At 31.9% G+C, this 17,457-nt stretch overlaps 2 protein-coding genes across 2 annotated transcripts; one reads left to right on the top strand and one right to left on the bottom strand.

The window, feature by feature from the left end:
- Positions 1–1,286: 1,286 nt before the first annotated feature.
- Positions 1,287–6,287, top strand: LOC107621469 (65-kDa microtubule-associated protein 1). Its single transcript, XM_016323515.3, has 10 exons — positions 1,287–1,482; positions 2,347–2,440; positions 2,524–2,727; positions 2,852–3,109; positions 3,188–3,403; positions 3,575–3,730; positions 3,810–4,121; positions 4,790–4,877; positions 5,488–5,636; positions 5,819–6,287. Exons 2-10 carry the CDS (start codon positions 2,369–2,371, stop codon positions 6,113–6,115), a joined length of 1,752 nt encoding a protein of 583 aa, XP_016179001.1. The 5' UTR covers positions 1,287–1,482; positions 2,347–2,368; the 3' UTR covers positions 6,116–6,287.
- Positions 6,288–6,773: 486 nt separating this feature from the next.
- Positions 6,774–13,308, bottom strand: LOC107616468 (indole-3-acetate O-methyltransferase 1). The gene is made up of 4 exons (XM_016318424.3): positions 13,080–13,308; positions 12,387–12,806; positions 9,908–10,183; positions 6,774–7,213 (listed from the first exon to the last, which is right to left on the bottom strand). The coding sequence occupies exons 1-4, from the start codon at positions 13,191–13,193 to the stop codon at positions 6,854–6,856; spliced, it is 1,170 nt and encodes a 389-aa protein (XP_016173910.1). The 5' UTR covers positions 13,194–13,308; the 3' UTR covers positions 6,774–6,853.
- Between the last annotated feature and the right edge of the window lie 4,149 nt (positions 13,309–17,457).

Genomic DNA, 17,457 nt, shown 5'->3' with positions numbered 1-17,457 from the left:
TAATCTGAGATTGGTTTTTATTGGGTTTGGACTAATTTGGTTAAATTTGATTACAAAAAAAACTTGTATGTATAACCAGACTGTTATCAATATTCACCATCATTTTCAACATTTATCCACCATGACTCTCCTTTAACCCATTGAGAGTTAGCATCATCGTGCAAATCGCAAGATTGAAAATCTTAAGATTTCAGAATTTAAGCCAGAACTTATGAAGGGATTAGTGAAAACAGTCTCTAGTTCTTTACTTAGGGTTCACAACATAATTAGTTGTTGCCATAGAAATTAAAAGTACTATAACTTTTTTTTTTTGTTTTTCATGATGTCCTCTAACTCGACAGGTCAAGGACTAATGAGTTGACCACTCGACCAACTCAAGTTGGTTTAAAAGTACTATAGCCAGTAAACGTACAACGTACGTACATACGCTCTTTGGTGGAGGCCTAGTGCGTCACAAATATTGTCGTAGCCCATTCTCAATAACGGCGATCCAATTTTATCCCATACTCTTAGTAGAGGCCAAATATGTCATTAGGCTGTTGTCTTTTCCACTTTATACAATAATTATTTGGTCATTTACTCACTCATTGACCTAAGAATTTCACCTTTCTTAATTAATTTCTTAACCTAATCCCGTTGGTAGAAGGCACCCATAATAAGATATTCAAAACAATTTATTTTTTTCCACAAGAACCCATGGGAAAAAGCTACATTTCAATTACTTGCTTTGAAAACAACCGATGTTAACAATCAGTCGTGATATGGTGGTAACTTTTTATCTCTTTCTTCAATCATGTGGCTGCGACTTCGATCTTTAAATCTTGGAAACAAAGCTAGTTTTGTACTTTTGTTACATTTCCAGAAAGTTCCTGTGACAATTGTACTGGTTATGGTGACAAATGCTCTGGTCTACCCTCTATTGTTTTCCTAAATAATCATCTGTTTAAAAAATACATTAGTTTTATTTAATAATCGATCCCTTTTATTGCGAAATGTTACAGAGGTAAATATAAATAAAAAATAAATAAAAAATACTGACCAACTAAAATTTCTCTTTATTTTATGATTTCTAATTTTGTATAAAAAAAAATATTTAGTTTTCACAACGTAATCTTAAAGTGTAATATTCAAAATCAAGAAGTGTGAATTCAATTTCGAATCCATATAGCGATTATTGTTGAATGATGAATAATAACGACACTAAGTCAATAGGGAAAATGTTGTTTCCGTATAAGTCAACAAGGAGCGACCATGATTTAAAGAGCGTGTAGCGTAGGTGAGGTGACAGACACAGTGGCATATTCGTAATTACCTTCTACAACCCCGCCCAATATACTAACTCGGACAATCAAAACACACTCCCATTCTCTCTCTTCTCTCTCTTTCTCTCGCATAATCCACGCACTGTGTCCGTGTCTGTGACAAGAGTGTACTGCTTAGATCTGAAAACCAAAGAAACTCTCAAAGCGACGATCCAACTGGGTAAGCAAACCAACACAACTCTTTCAGCTTCCACCGCCTTCACCTCATTCTTCTTCTTTTTCTTCTCTCACAATGTGTTCCACTTCTTGCTCCTGATCTATTTACTAATACCACTTGTTTCCCTTTCTATCACTTTCTCATTGCAAGTTTTCTATGCATTCTGCCTTTGCAACATTATTTTACTGTTATTGCTGTTATCGATTTTGTTATTGATTGTGTTTTCAGTGGAATTTCACTGTAGCTTCATGTTCAGGATTTTTTTTTTTACTTGCAAAATGTTGTTGTGCTTGGTTCTTTGTAGTTATTGTGAGTCAAAAGTGTCTTGTTGATTTTAGTTCTTAGGATGAATTTGATGCTTCCGCTTCTACTATACTTTGTTGAATATGATCCTTCTCGTTTCTCTTTCCATTCTGAGACTAACTATCTCTTTTTTCTTATATTTTATTCTTTCAATTTTTCTTCCGTCACTGGAGAAAATAGCTTTAATGAGTCAAAAGCATTTTAATTTTTAAGGTTGAGAAAATAGGTTTTGCTTGCTCATTCCTGTCCCGTTCTGTTTGTTCTTTTGTTGTGATTATTTCTGCATTGTGTTTAGTTCGGTATTACATTATATATTATGATTCAATGCTAAATGATGTGCATAGTTGCTACATCTGCCAAGAGATCTTAGCATATGTAGTTCATTGAATTCGACAGCAACACATATCTACATATATAAATTGGACATTTTGGCATATCAAGTTTTTTTTTTTTTTTTAATTAAATAAAGAGATATTTGAATTTCTTATGTTTGAGGGAAGAGGAAAGAAATTCCATATGTTTCTCTTTATTTGTTTATTGATTTATTTTTTCTGTTCTGTGCAGACTAGGGTGTGCTGGAACTTCAATGGCAGTGACAGATTCACAAAATCCTCTTCTTGGAGAAGACACCTGTGGTTCCTTGTTAAATAAGCTGCAGGTAACTTTATTAAAGCTATCATTCGTGTGACAGCCGTTGTGCATGGTCTATGTGTTATTTGAGATTATTTTCTTTTGCTGCAGGAAATATGGGATGAAGTTGGAGAGAGCGATGAGGAGCGAGACAAGATGCTTCTTCAAATAGAGCAAGAGTGCTTGGATGTGTACAAGAGAAAGGTTGAACAGGCTGCTAAGTCAAGGGCACGCCTTCTTCAATCTTTATCTGATGCTAAGATTGAGCTTTGTAATCTTCTATCGGCTCTTGGAGAGAAGGGCTTTGCTGGAATGGTTAGTAACTACTTAAATATGCATTTATATTGGCATCAATAGAAACTGCAAATAGAATTGTTTTATATGTTTTTAGATATTAAAGTGGTAAACTGATTTCCCATGTGTATTTTTTGGCCCCCAGCCGGAAAAAACTTCGGGCACTATCAAGGAACAGCTTGCAGCTATAGCACCAATACTTGAAAAGTTATGGCAACAAAAGGATGAAAGAGTAAAGGAGTTTTCGGATGTGCAGTCGCAGATTGAAAAGATATGTGGAGAGATTGCTGGCGACTTGAGCCCTAGTGATCAGACAGGACCGCCCGCAGTTGATGAGTCTAATCTGTCCTTGAAGAAATTAGATGAATTTCAATCCCAACTACAAGAACTTCAAAAGGAAAAGGTATATAACGGTTATACATTTGAGAAATTCAATTATTCACTTACAAACAGGTTGAGAATTGGTTGCTTTCCCTTGCAGAGTGAGAGGTTGCACAAGGTTCACGAATTTGTGAGTACTGTGCATGATCTTTGTTCGGTCCTTGGTATGGATTTCTTGAGTACTGTGACTGAGGTTCATCCGAGCTTAGATGATTCTACCAGTGTTAACTCCAAAAGCATAAGCAACGGCACACTAGCTCGGTTGGCTAATACAGTATCAACACTGAATGAAGAAAAACAGAAAAGGCTACACAAGGTAATGAGTTTATAATGCCGTATGTTAGTTTTGTGATACTTTATTTAATGTACTGGTGTTTGTTACTTATATGGCTGCTAGTTATACAGGATTTTCATTCATGTTTACAAGGAAAAGCGGTGTGTTCAATCTTCGTTACTCTTTTTGTGATCTATATATTCACCCTTGCAGCTCCAAGAATTGGCTTCCCAGTTGGTTGATCTGTGGAATCTAATGGATACTCCTCCGGAGGAGAGAAGTCTATTTGACCATGTTACCTGCAATATGTCAACTTCTGTGGATGAAGTCACTGTTCCTGGTGCTCTTGCTTTGGATCTGATTGAGCAGGTATTGATGACCACCTGAAAGCTATGGATTCGGGCTCCAAATGTTATGGTTTCTGATTGTTTATTGTTTTGTTTTTAAGGCTGAAGTGGAAGTAGAGAGGCTCGATCAGCTGAAAGCCAGCAGGATGAAAGAAATTGCTTTCAAGAAGCAAGCAGAACTTGAAGAGATATTTGCCCGTGCTCATATTGAAATAGAGCCAGAAGCTGCTCGAGAGAAGATTATGTCGCTGATTGATTCTGGAAACATCGAACCAACTGAATTGCTGGCTGACATGGACAATCAAATAGCAAAGGCGAAAGAAGAAGCTTTAAGCCGAAAAGAAATATTGGACAAGGTTGAGAAGTGGATGTCAGCATGTGAGGAAGAGAGCTGGCTTGAAGACTATAATCGGGTACGAATAAGAACCTTTTTGTTGCTTTATCTGTCTCTCTCTGGTTGATGTTGCACTATTTTTTCTCAGTACTAAATTACTAATTTAAACTGAAATTCTTGAAACTAGCATCATTTGGTGAGAATTCCAGCTAATAATATATCATTAGCATAAAGCTATAATACTGACAAATATCACTATAACACAGAAATTACATTATAAGACATGCTAATGTTATTAGATTAACAGCTTTGACGTCAATTCATGCATCAAAAAGGATAAAATGAAACTTCAATGTTGTCTCTTGGAAATTACATACTGTCATCTCTCTATCATGTGATTCTTTTTCAAGAATACTTTGATAGTTTGACTTGCATATTCCCTTGTATTTTTTAATGAGTTTTGTTTTGCCTAATATAAGCGAGTAATCAACCATAATGTTTTTGTGCTAACCAATTTATCGTCACTAATGACTATTGTAGAACTGTATATCTTTGATGTTATGTTTTCATTTTCATTATTATTAATTAATATTTGGTATCATATCATTCATAGTTCATATGCTATGATGTAGCAATATGCCTTGTTCTGTTGCCACGTAGAAAACTAGAGTACCAGACAATGTTCTTTATATGGATTGTTAATTTGTTATTTTACCCATATGATTCTAACACTGCATTGCGAAGCAGGATGATAACAGGTATAATGCAAGCAGAGGTGCACACTTAAACCTGAAACGTGCAGAGAAAGCTAGGATACTAGTCAACAAAATTCCAGGTATTTGTAGGTCAAGACTTAACATCCATCAGAAATTATTCGTAATTTTATGCATCATCAGCATAGAAACCCTTACACTAATAGTAATAAAGAATGTGCTACATTATTGAAGTAACTTCAAGTTTTCCTTCAATTAAATATGTAATGTGGGCTTTGTATGATCAGAAACAATAAGATAACTTGGTCTAGATGAAATTCTGTGATACTGTTTTTTTATTGAAAATTGGGAATGAATATTGTCACTCCTATTTCAATAATGTCACTCCTTTATTTTTTTAACAAATTCATGCAAATATACAATGCAAAAAACATAATATGTGGAGTATCATTATCAAAAGTAGTAGCAATATCATCACTCTGGAAGAATACATTAATATTTTTATTATAACTATAAATTCTTTTGACTTATTTTATAGTATACAAGTCTTACATGGATTGCTGTTATTGTTGGTTGGTAGAAATGAATGCAATCAAACACAGAACTCTTTCTATTTACAACTGAGTGTATTGCATTTAACTCCTATTTGTTTGGTGAGTGATACTTCACTTGTTTCTTGGCATACATGAACCCAGAATAATTAAGTTTGGTTCTTTACACGAAAACATGCAGCTTTGGTTGACACATTGGTTGCTAGAACTCGAGCATGGGAAGAAGTTCATGACATGTCATTCGCATACGACGGTGTTCCTCTTCTTGCTATGTTAGATGAATACGCCATGCTCAGGCATGAAAGGGAAGAGGAAAAACGAAGGATGAGGGTAAGTTTTTCTAGTGAGATAATTGATTAGTCATTTGGTCAAAGTAAACTATCAGATTTCCCTATTTCTGTCACCATTATATTTGTTGAATTATGAACTTTTAGCTCTCCCAAAAAGTTGGTTAGTAACTAGTAACACAAATGGAATGAGTATTTGACCACCCATACCTTGACATGTTGTAGGACCAAAAGAAGTATCATGAACAGCAAAACACAGAACAGGATTCTCCTTTTGGCACAAAACCCAGCCCTGCTCGGCCGGTTGGCAGCAAGAAGGTAGTTGGCCCTCGTGCTAACGGAGGAGCTAACGGCACTCCTAACCGACGACTCTCTCTGAATGCCCATCAGAATGGAAGCAAGTCTACATCAAAAGATGGGAAAAGGGATAGACAATCTGCTCCCCTGAACTATGTTTCCATATCAAAAGAAGATGCTGCTTCCCATGTTTCTGGTTCTGAACCAGTCCCCGCATCACCCTAATAATAGAGATGTATTTTCAACCATAGTTTTCATCTTTGTAGCATTATCACTTCACTAGTTATTGCTGTAGGAATATAATCTTTCAGTTACAAGCAACTAGAGAGGAACTGTTCTGAGATGTGTATGTTGTATCTGTCATTTAAAGGTTTTCTTAATACATGTTGCTTTATCCTTTGGTGCTGGTTCGTAAAAGAGTTGGATGCATGGTGGTATTATTGCATGAACTTTACAAAGCAAAGTCCTTACTCAATTATAGAAGATACAAGTTCTTAACATTGGAAAATGTTTAGCAATACTCTCAAGTTTTAAATGAGGAATGTTAGGGAATTAATTTTTTTATTAATTCTTAAGTTTTAACTTTAATTCATGAGTAATCTACTCATTAAATTTTTAAAATATACAATTTGACCGAGTTATCAAATATTTTTTATATTTATCTTTTTTATAATTTGGTTTTAATCTAATAAAATTTTAAAATAATCTATTATAATTTCTGACAATCAAACAAAGGGTCGTCTCTCTTTTCTTGAACGGGAAACAAGTGAACAGCACATTTTTTAAATGTATTTATTTCTATTTCATAGGCTAATATCATTCGCTGGGATACATAATCCACGTAAAAGGGAGTTCAACAGTACTTTAATAGTAAAGAAACATATATGGAAACTTAATTAGTATATAATACAAAATAAATACACATAACATTTTGCCCCCTTTTTCTTCTAAGTGAATTGTAAATTATGATTGAACAAAAGAAAGGGATGCAACTATGTGATAGAACTGAAGTTGTTCTAACAAGTCTTTGCCATGGCAGGTAGCTCTGTGCTCCACTCTAAGAAAGAGCTCGTGGCTAAGGTCTTCTCCGATGTGGGCGTCAACAAGGACGCCGGAGACACTCCGGCAGGTGTTGGCCAGGGCCTTTCCGACTTGGCTGGCGTTGTCCGGTTGGTCAACCACAAGAGGGCTTCCTCCTTTGAAAACCTCCAGCTTGTGGATGGCGAATGACCCGTCGCCTTCAACCACCTCCTTGAAGTCTTGTAGGCTTGGTGCATAAACTGGAATGTTGAAACTGTCACGTTTCTCACTGCTAATTAACCCCTGCATGTGGTGCTCATCAACAATCAAAATCACTGTCCATACTATTATTTCAATCCACATATCATCATTTGCTTTTATTATGAGGTGAATTATATGGTAAAGATATAAGTTTACAGATTTTTTTTTATAGGATGAAAGAGAGATTAAAAAAGCTAGGATCCACATTTTGAATAACAATAAAATAAACAAAAATAACTATAAAAAAAATTTATACTCTCTATATAACTTTAATTTGTATAATAAAATGCTCCTTATTATTATTATTATTATTGGTTGTAAATTAAAAGCGTGAAGGGCAAGTAGCCAACAATTGACCATTCTGAAACCTAGTGGGAAATATTATTCTTCACATCATGCAACTCAATTATTAATCGTCACTGGTTGTAATTGAAAAAGTATAGATAAACAATTCCTAACCAATAAATTTTAAATAATTGTAATTAATATCTATTAATTTTATATTTTTTAAAGAATAAAATCAAAGATAATTAATTAATATAAAGTGCAGTTCAAAAATATTTGTTAGTCGAGATTGGTTTTAATAATGTAAAGAGAGGTTGTGTTAACCCAAAACAACCGAGTTAGTAAATAAATGGTCCTTTTTGAGGTTTGAAAAAAAAAAACACTTTGTCATCGCGGATGCTCGATTTACATAATTAAGTTCATCACTAGCTACAGAAATTCAGGGTCGTCCTATTCTTATTGTGGGCCAAAAAAGTACATGAATTATTATCCTTTAAGTTAAATTAGTACTATGTGCGTATGCTAGGACAAAGGTTTAAGTATAAGGGTCTCATTACATTCCGTACTATCTTGATTAACATGTTACGGTACAAGTTCAAGTAAGTAATTGGTGCGTGCATTAGTATTTGTTATTAGTGATTGTGGGTCCTCTACTCTAAAATCATTATTAGATCGATATAAATAGATAGAAAAAATTTAATGTATCCAATAGAAATGTGGGTCCTCTACTCTAAAATCAATATATTAGTATGGATTCTTTTTTAATTAATTTTTTTAAATGCTATAAATAAAAGATTAGTACATGTCTAAGATATGTTATTTACTCTTAATTCTTATATCTCTTAGATCTTAGTATCTTACTTACTTGAGCATTAAAATTTTTTGTACGTACACTTTCACCTATTTGAAAATGTCAACCTAAAACAAGAAAATCCATAGTAACTTTGTGTTTCGATTTTATAAATTCGTGTTTCTACTAATATGAGAGGTAATTCTAAGTTCTAAGTTCTAACTTTAGTTTTGGAACAATTTTATTATCATTAACCGTGCAAAAGAAATAAATAATAATCAAAGCTTTGTTAATCAAATTTTCAATTCGACAGATATTTTAAAATTATAAATGTTATTTGTACACAAAAATCAGTTATTAAAATCAGCCACTAATATATTTGTGTATAAATATACGTGTGATTTAATTTATTTTTAATGTATATTTATATTCCAATATATATTTTATACTGGTGACTCATTTTAGTATACACGTAGCATAACTTATTTAAAATAGATGTTAAAAAACTACAAACATATATATCCAACTTGTCTATCTTGATGATATGATGATAGATGATGATTACATGTGTTCTAAACATCCAAAACCTAATCGTTTGTCAATATCATGGAACTTAGCCAGCAGCCAACACTTAATTATTATTTATTATTTTTGCCCGGCATGATGATGAAATTGAGGGTGGGCAACAGACATATGAGATCAACTTATTTTAATGATGACAATAAGATAAGTTTTTGTATCACCTACAGTATAATTCTTGATCATTATTTTAGTCATTATTGTTAAGCAGGTGTTCAGTGTTCTATTTCTAAAAACACTTAATAGAATGTTTAGTATAAGAAGTTCTAATTAAATGATTAAATATTTCAAAGTCTTTTTTAATATAAAATTATTCAAAATTTACTATTTCGAGAAAGAATATTCAATGTTTCTCAAAGATTATTAATATATTTGTTGGAAAAACATTTAAAAATGAAAGGTTTTAATAAAATAAAATAATAAATTTTTAGATTAAACCTCTAACATCGGACGTATACTATTTGATTGACTAATTTTAGTGACTTTATTCTAAATGATTTTTCACAATATCTAACGTTTTTTTTTTCTCTTCTAATGATCTTATGAATTAGCTTATTGTATACTTTTTCTTTCGGTTAAAACTTATATAGTTTTGTCAGTGACTAGACATGTGAGTGTTTTGTAAGTTAAATAAATTAAAATAGTTTTATATATGGCATCTCATATCTTTTAAAGATAAGATGTTTAGATGATTTATAAATATAAAATATTTTTTAATTCTATAAATTAGTTTTTAGAGTTAAATTAATTGAAGTTCACATCATTTCAATTCTAATTATATACGTGAATAAAATTAGTATTCATATGATTCAAATTAATCTATATCACGAATTATATATTTATTTTGAGTCACATTTGTTATATGCAGTAGCTATTTTAATTCATTAGAATCTACCTACACTAAATTAAACAACTCAGAAATACACCTAAATAAACACATGATTAACGAAGCCTTTATAAATTGTTTTGGGTTTGGCAATGAGAAAAACATGCTCTAATAAGTAGTGTGGAAGTGCAACACACTGTTGCATAGAGAGCGAGGCATAAAAATGTAGTGTAGGAGTAGAACAGAGAATAATTACCTGAAGGACAAGATCATCCCAAGCATCCTGAAAGTGGGTCCCAAAGAGGAGACCAGCACCACCCTGGTCGGTGGGGTCCAGAGATGTTCTGCCCAAGCAAACCAAGAACATGGACCCACCTCTCTTCATCTCCACAGATCTTGACCTCAGGAACGCTGCCAAGTCTGTTTGGAACTGTTTCTTGTATGCAATGGCTGTTATCTCATTGGCTCCATGGATGAACACTCTCCCTTTGTTGTATGCACTTGACCTCTTCTCCGTTACTGCTTCTGGCACCTGCATGCATCGTTCACCAAACCACCACCAAATTCAAAATATCATTTCACCACTAAATCAATCTTACATATTTATATACGACAAAACCCTCAACAATAGTATAATTTATTGTTTTTTACTATAATTTTTAGTTTATATTTTAAAAATTATTAGTTAATTATCAATAAAAATAATATATTTTTTAATATTTTTAATTTATTTTAATATTTATTTTATATTTAAATATATATTTTAGAATAGCTAATTTTTAGTATACACCTAATATAATTACTTTATTTATATATAATAACTTAATAAGTTACTAAAAAGGTTGTATATATCTATCAATTTTTATAAAATTTTTTATATAATATTAAAAATAATTGATAAATTTTAAAAAATAAAAAAAGTGTACAGAGAAAAAAGATGTACAGAAAAAATAATGTATTTTTTTATCATAAAACTTTGTTACATGGTGAAAATTTTTTGTCAACATATAGTTAAACTAAACATATAAATATTTTTAATACAAATACACAAATATATATTATTTAAAAACAAGATACACATATTTATACAATTTATATGTACACATATATTTTAAAATAAAGTATTTAAAAGAATCCATTTAATTTTGAGCTCAAAATACACATAATTTTCAACACGTAAAAATACAAATATTATTTTGTTTAAACTACACCAACATTTTAACATATAAAAAACGTACACATATTTTTGAACATACAATATATCTGAATAAATATGTATATACTTGTATATTTAAAAAAAAATATCTCAAAAAAATTTCAGATTCAACAATTTTAATTTATATTAACTAATTCTTTTAGTCAATAGTCTAATATTTTTATTTTAATATTTTAGTATCATATTTTTAATCAATATTTTTAAATATTATAGATTAATTACTAATTAAAAATAATAAATTATGCTCATCTTATAATATTATTAAGACAAAATATTAACGAGAACATATGGCCAACCAAATCAACCGTGGTCAAAATATATAAAAAATTTCTCTAATTAATTTAAATGGAGCCGCCTTTGTCAGCACATTACTACTAATAATCAGTATTATGTGTCTCTTTTGGTAATCAAATCAAGCCGGCCTCAAGATAGATAGAGATATATATAAGTTTGAGACTGGAGTTAAAGAAACATTATATTATGTTCTTGCATTATTGTTGCTATTATATGCATGAATTGAGAACCAATCCAAATATACGTCACTACTCACGATGTCCCTGAAAATAAGGTCATATTTTCAAATCTACTGTTGTGACCCTATGGTGCTGTTGCATCAACTATACTTTAAATTTGACCATAATTTAGGACTTGTCCTTCAAAATAAATTCTTTACGCATGTAACGGGTTCCCATTATATTATCCTCGGGAAGTGGCAAACTATTCATATTAATTATGTCGTAGAAATCAAATTACTGCATTGACTCACAGGTGAAGAGTTTTCTTTAGAAAAGTCATCACAAAAAGGAGAGATGAAGAATGCTTCAATTCCTTGATATTCAATTTCAGTTACTAATTAACTATTTATATTCAAAGTATTCTGTATTATTGAATGGCCCGAATAATATATAAAAGTATATACAGATATTAAAAAAATTAAAATAATAAAAATATAATATCTTATAATAAATATATAGATATGTTAAATAATTCTAATGAATGTTAATATATTCTAATAAGTGCTATATTGTTAGTCTAGAATAAAGATATGAAGAGTGCTAGAAATCAATAAATTTTGTGATTTATATCTATCAATTAGTTATTATTAGTATTTTTAATGGTACGAGATTATATCTAATAATATAAAATTACTTACTTTTTTTTGCTGGTTAATTGTTGGCTAAATTTTAATAAAAGTGATTATCTTAAACTTTCTTTAAAGGGTATTTCAAATTAAAAGAAGTTTGAACATCTAATTAATTTGTCGTATCATTTTTGGAGAAAATAATTTGTCTACTAATTTTGGAGAGCACCAAAACAATGACAAGAATGACTTTAAATACACCATACATTAACTAACAAACAGAAAAAAACGAAGTAGAAACCACAGTAACAAAACATGTTAAAGATGAATGAACTTTAAATATTTAAATTTTATTATAAAAAATAAAAAAATTCAACAAAAATTAGACATGAAGTAATAGATATTAGAAAAATAACGAAAAAATAAAGAACAGAGTACCTGAGATAACCAATGTAAAGAGAAGGCAGAGTGGAAAACATTGATGGACCTGGCCGGAAAAAGCCTCCGGTAGAAAGAACCAGGGACTCCGGCGGCAAAGTAAGAACGGTGGTTTTTGGCGGCGAGGCACTCTTCCATGCTGACTCCATAGTTAGGCATGGGTGGAAGGAGCTGAAAGAGAGTGTTGAAGTCATTGCTAGGAAGATCTGAGAAGAAAGCTGAGAATTCGGGTGGATCCAATCCCAAACCCTCATAGCGCTTCATAATGTGCTTTATCATCACATCCACAACGTTTATTGTGTTGATCCCACATGAACAACCCAAATCCACCACCACAAATGGCATCTCTCTTGATGCTTCTACTTCAACTCTGTCTAGGGTTTCTTTTAGAAGGTGAAGCATTGACTTCGCATGCATGGCCTGCATATATTATCATATTTTTCATTTAAGTTGGTGAGTTAGAAACATATGACTACTACTTTCTTGCTACATAATATTTTTCATTTTAAAATTTTAATAAAGCTAAATAAATATATCAAAATGATAGATATAGTTGATGGAAAAAAACAAACGTATTTTTGTTTGGTGTAGGTGATGAGAAATTAAAGATCTAGTAGTCAATGGTGATGTTGATGGAGTTAGCAAGTGAGGTAGAAAATTATGAAAGAAAATAGATTAGAGTAGGGTACGTACCTGTGCTTGGGAATTGTTGACATAGCTGGCTTCTCCTTTGCCTCCTTTCATGCTAAGCAACTTCTCTAGCTCCATAGTGGACACTACAACATTGTCTCCCATAGCGGGCAACATCTATAATATATATAAGAAGCGAAAAAGATGATGATCAACTATAGAAACTAATAAATAAAAGGAAGAAGAGGCTATGTATGTGTGTGTGTAGATGGTGATGATATTTTTGATGAAATGGGGGAGGAAGAGGGTTGATATATATAGACAAAGGAGGGGAGACAAGAGTAGTACGTATCTCAATAATTATAGCTGCTACTTATATATATTTATTTATATACTCTTTGCCGCTATGTATACAAAGGACAAGAAAGGAGCAACAATTATTATGGATTAGTTACCAATTCAAAAATATATGTGTTTTCACAAAAAGTTGAATCATAAAATATGGGCCTCACATGCATCAACGAAGGACCAAGATTGGCGCCGGATTTTTATTTTTACAATTACTAAGCAATTCGTGTGTAGCCCGTGTAGATATCTGTGCCATGTACAATGAATTTTTTTATATATATACTTCGTTAAAAAATTTTAATTCATTATAATATATATTATTGAATCATGATTAAAAACAGATAAATGAATATGTATAAGAAATTAATTTGTACAGAACTTTTTAAATGACAACGGTGTGTGAATTTTTCAATTACTTCTTTATCAATTATTTATTATCTATTATCCATTATTTACAACATATATAATGGAAATTGTAAAAAGAAATAATTATATACAACCATTTCTTTTAGATCTTTTAAAGAATTTTTTTTTGATCATATACAATCAGGGAAACTTTATGTAGCAACAATCTTCCATAGATAATTCCCTTCAGGTGGTGGTTTCAACCAAAGTATCATTTCTAACGAGTATATATAAAATCTTAGGAGAATTTTTAAAAAAATGAGAATACTATGAAAATTAAAAAAAATAATTAGAACTTGTTTTATTTAATATTTATTAATTTTAATTAATTTTAGTTAATTCTTTTTTATTATCAAATATTTATGTAAAAAGAAATGCTATTGAGATAAAACGCGAATCCAAGATCTTGTAATGCCTTTTATCTTATGGCGAATTCCTCAATGTGCAGCTAGCTCGTTATACACAATTATTAAACAACCACAAAATTTATATGGTAACTTTTAGTTTACCTTTATCTCAGCACATTAGATATATTGTATAACTGCACAATTACTAAATCATACACAATGACTAAAAATCATTTTAAGATCCTAACTTCTCTCTACAAACCACTCCATTTTATTCGGTAAAGTATTAAAAGACTCATGTATTAATATATTTTTTTTTAACAAAAGAGCTCGATACAATAAGTAGAGCAAAAAAATAAAAAAGTTAAAAAAATCGTAAAAAAAATCATCAATTATTTTTGGTGCTCCTCCTTCTAATAGTGTACTCCTAATTTTGTACTCTTAATTATGTGCTAGTGAAAATATCTCAAATCACTCCAATCTTACTAAAACTATATCAATCCGATTGTAAGATCGCTAAGCGGAAGTCCACCAGTTGCATATCTTCTTGTATACAATTCTTATTAAAACTCTGTTAAACATCCTTTTTTTTCCTCTACTTGTACAATCTCGTTGAAGTCTCCCATAGAGACTGACATAATCCTGCAATATAACTCAGTTCTTCTCACACAGTAAATTTCGCTTCTCTTGTATGAGTTCCATACACTAAAGAAAGCATAATTGAAATTATTTTTAGCAATACCCCTTCAACACACAACCAAAGCTTCCTTTATAACAACGACTCATTTTAAACATTATTTCATCCCAAATTAACAGTAAACCACTTGAAGCACACTCCGACTCAATATATTCTCATCACGCAGCATCACACCCCCAAATTCTTATTACATCAAACTTTGTCACTACCAGTCACTTAATCTCAAACAAGCCTAACATATTCAATTTAAATTTATTTCTTGAGATTTTGACCATGCTCAAATTTTCATCACCCATCAACCCCCTAACATCCAAGAACAAAATTATTTTAAAAATTATTACACACCTTTTTTTAATTTTTATTTTTTGGCTTGTAGCGCCTTACTTTCTCTTTCTGTTTTGCCAATCTTCTTTTTTGAGCAATTTTTTCATTCTTTGCTTGGAGAATAGACATAATATCATCTTCTTCAATGTATAAAATTGCACCTGATTCCAATGCGAAGTCCCAAGTTTTTATATTTTTAAGAATCTGCTCCTCCAAAATACTGTCTCTGTTCTCCTTACTTCCTTCATCTTGTCCGAACCACCATCATCAACAACCCTCTTTTTAGCTACTTCATCGTATTCTGATAATTCCTCCAGTCCCTTTGTCAATGTTGTTCCCTTTGCACTGGAACCCATGCCACTATCATTCACAATGTCATCTCTGTTACCTGTTCCTTCGTCAACGTCTTCCGCACCATCGTTATTAACATATACACCCAACCCACCAGTCCCTTCATTCAATGTCACCTCCGGGAGAGTAGCAGTTTGGTTCTCTACCACCAACTCTTCCTCGATCTCATGACCCAACATAGGTGGCGTCAGGATTGCGCATTTCCCTTGCCACGTTGAGCCTCCTCTGCCGTGATCAGCCTTTAGCTTTCCTCCTTCAACACAGATTCGGTCTCCCTTGGTTATTTTCGCACAGTCTCCAATGTAAGTTTTGCAGATGCAGCTTCCTGCACACTTGCCGTAGACCCTTCTCTAGCGTGCCCATCCCTATCGTGAAAATCGTGCTCCATTTCTATCAAGCCTAATCTGGATTCTAGACTTAACTCAACATCACCGAACTGATTGATTGAGGAGATCGGGCTCAAGGATCCTTTTCTACTTTTTTGGGACATCCTTGAATTGTTGGGTCTAACACCAAGCCTACAAAGAACCTTCTTTTTCTTATTCTTTTTGTCCATCCTTACCAGCCAATTAAAGTTACCTTCATAAACCCATGTAACTGTATTTTCAGAATCAGCTTCATAATTAATATAATCACATTCCACACAATCCGCTCTCCCTTCAATTCCTTTATAAATTGGTTGATATGTTACCATTTTTATCTGATTTTTGTTTTGAGTGATCATTAATCCACTCATTCAAAATAATTTCAGGAATTACCAACCTGCCCTTATCTTCTTCGTCTTCCCTCAACTCCCCAATCACCACATCGGCTGCCTGGTCGTTGAAAACTGTCGGTTTTGTAGCCTGTGCACTCCTTAAACTCGTACCCGCACACTCCTTTTCTGCAACTGTTCTTCGTTGTTAACATCTATAGTCACATTTTTTATTAATTTCTTCATAATAATTCAAACTAAAAGCCTCCTATCCCACTTCTTTCACTAGCACATTGAATCCACTTATATTTATTATGATATGGACCCATTCATTAATCATATCCATGATACAAGTATCAATTTGCACTCGTCCAACACTAAAAGACATATACGATTCTGTCACTTTGTCACAACCGACTACTTCTCCCCATTGGTCTGCTAACATACTAAAGGTATCTGCTGACCACGCGTGTAACGAAACTCCGTAGCATTCTAACCACACTCTTCAAGTTTCACGTCGCTCCGTCTCATCCCATCTCCATATACTATGGAAGAATTGCAAGAGACTATACATTTTAAACGTATATGCTTCTTCTGCATTCAATACAGAATCAAAAGTCAAAAGAACTTTATACACTCCTACTTCCCATACTTGGACAACTTGAGGCATTTTTTTTCCAATCATCTTCTTCAAGGAACTAAAATCAATTGCCTTAGTCGTACCGCCGACCAGACTTCTCTGTAGCTAGTCCAAATTCTTTTTCACCATCGATACTTTTACTTTTTTCGTCCACCCATTTTCATGCGGGTCTGATTCTTTTTGGTTCCTTATTAGTTTCTCTACCTATCTTTGATTATCTTCTCCCTGAAGCTGAGAATTTGTCTTGTTCCGACTATCACCTCCTTCTATGTGTTAATATTTTAACTCTACTCTATGACTATAAGAAGGTTAGTGAAGATTTGTCCAAAGATACGTAAAAAATAAAATTTCTAATTTGCTAATATATTTCTCTTTTTTAGTTTATTATTTATTACAGTAGCCATTTATAACTTTAATTGAAAAAATTCTTCTGTTATTTTTTTTATCTCACATTAAATTTTGTATCACTTTTTTAAAATACAATTATCTCAATTTAAAAAAAATAACTAAAAATCTAAAATTTAAAAATAAAATCTTTAAGATCGAAGAAATATGATTAATATAATTTATTAGTTATAGACTCATAGTTAATATGGTCAAATCAAATAAATAATTAATTATAACAGTCTTAAAAA

This window comes from Arachis ipaensis, chromosome B1, assembly GCF_059453495.1.
Source record: "Arachis ipaensis isolate K30076 ecotype BB chromosome B1, ASM5945349v1, whole genome shotgun sequence".
NCBI classification, from domain to species: domain Eukaryota; kingdom Viridiplantae; phylum Streptophyta; class Magnoliopsida; order Fabales; family Fabaceae; genus Arachis; species Arachis ipaensis.
Note: the sequence above shows the minus strand (reverse complement) of the source record. Positions and strands in the feature narration are given on the sequence as shown.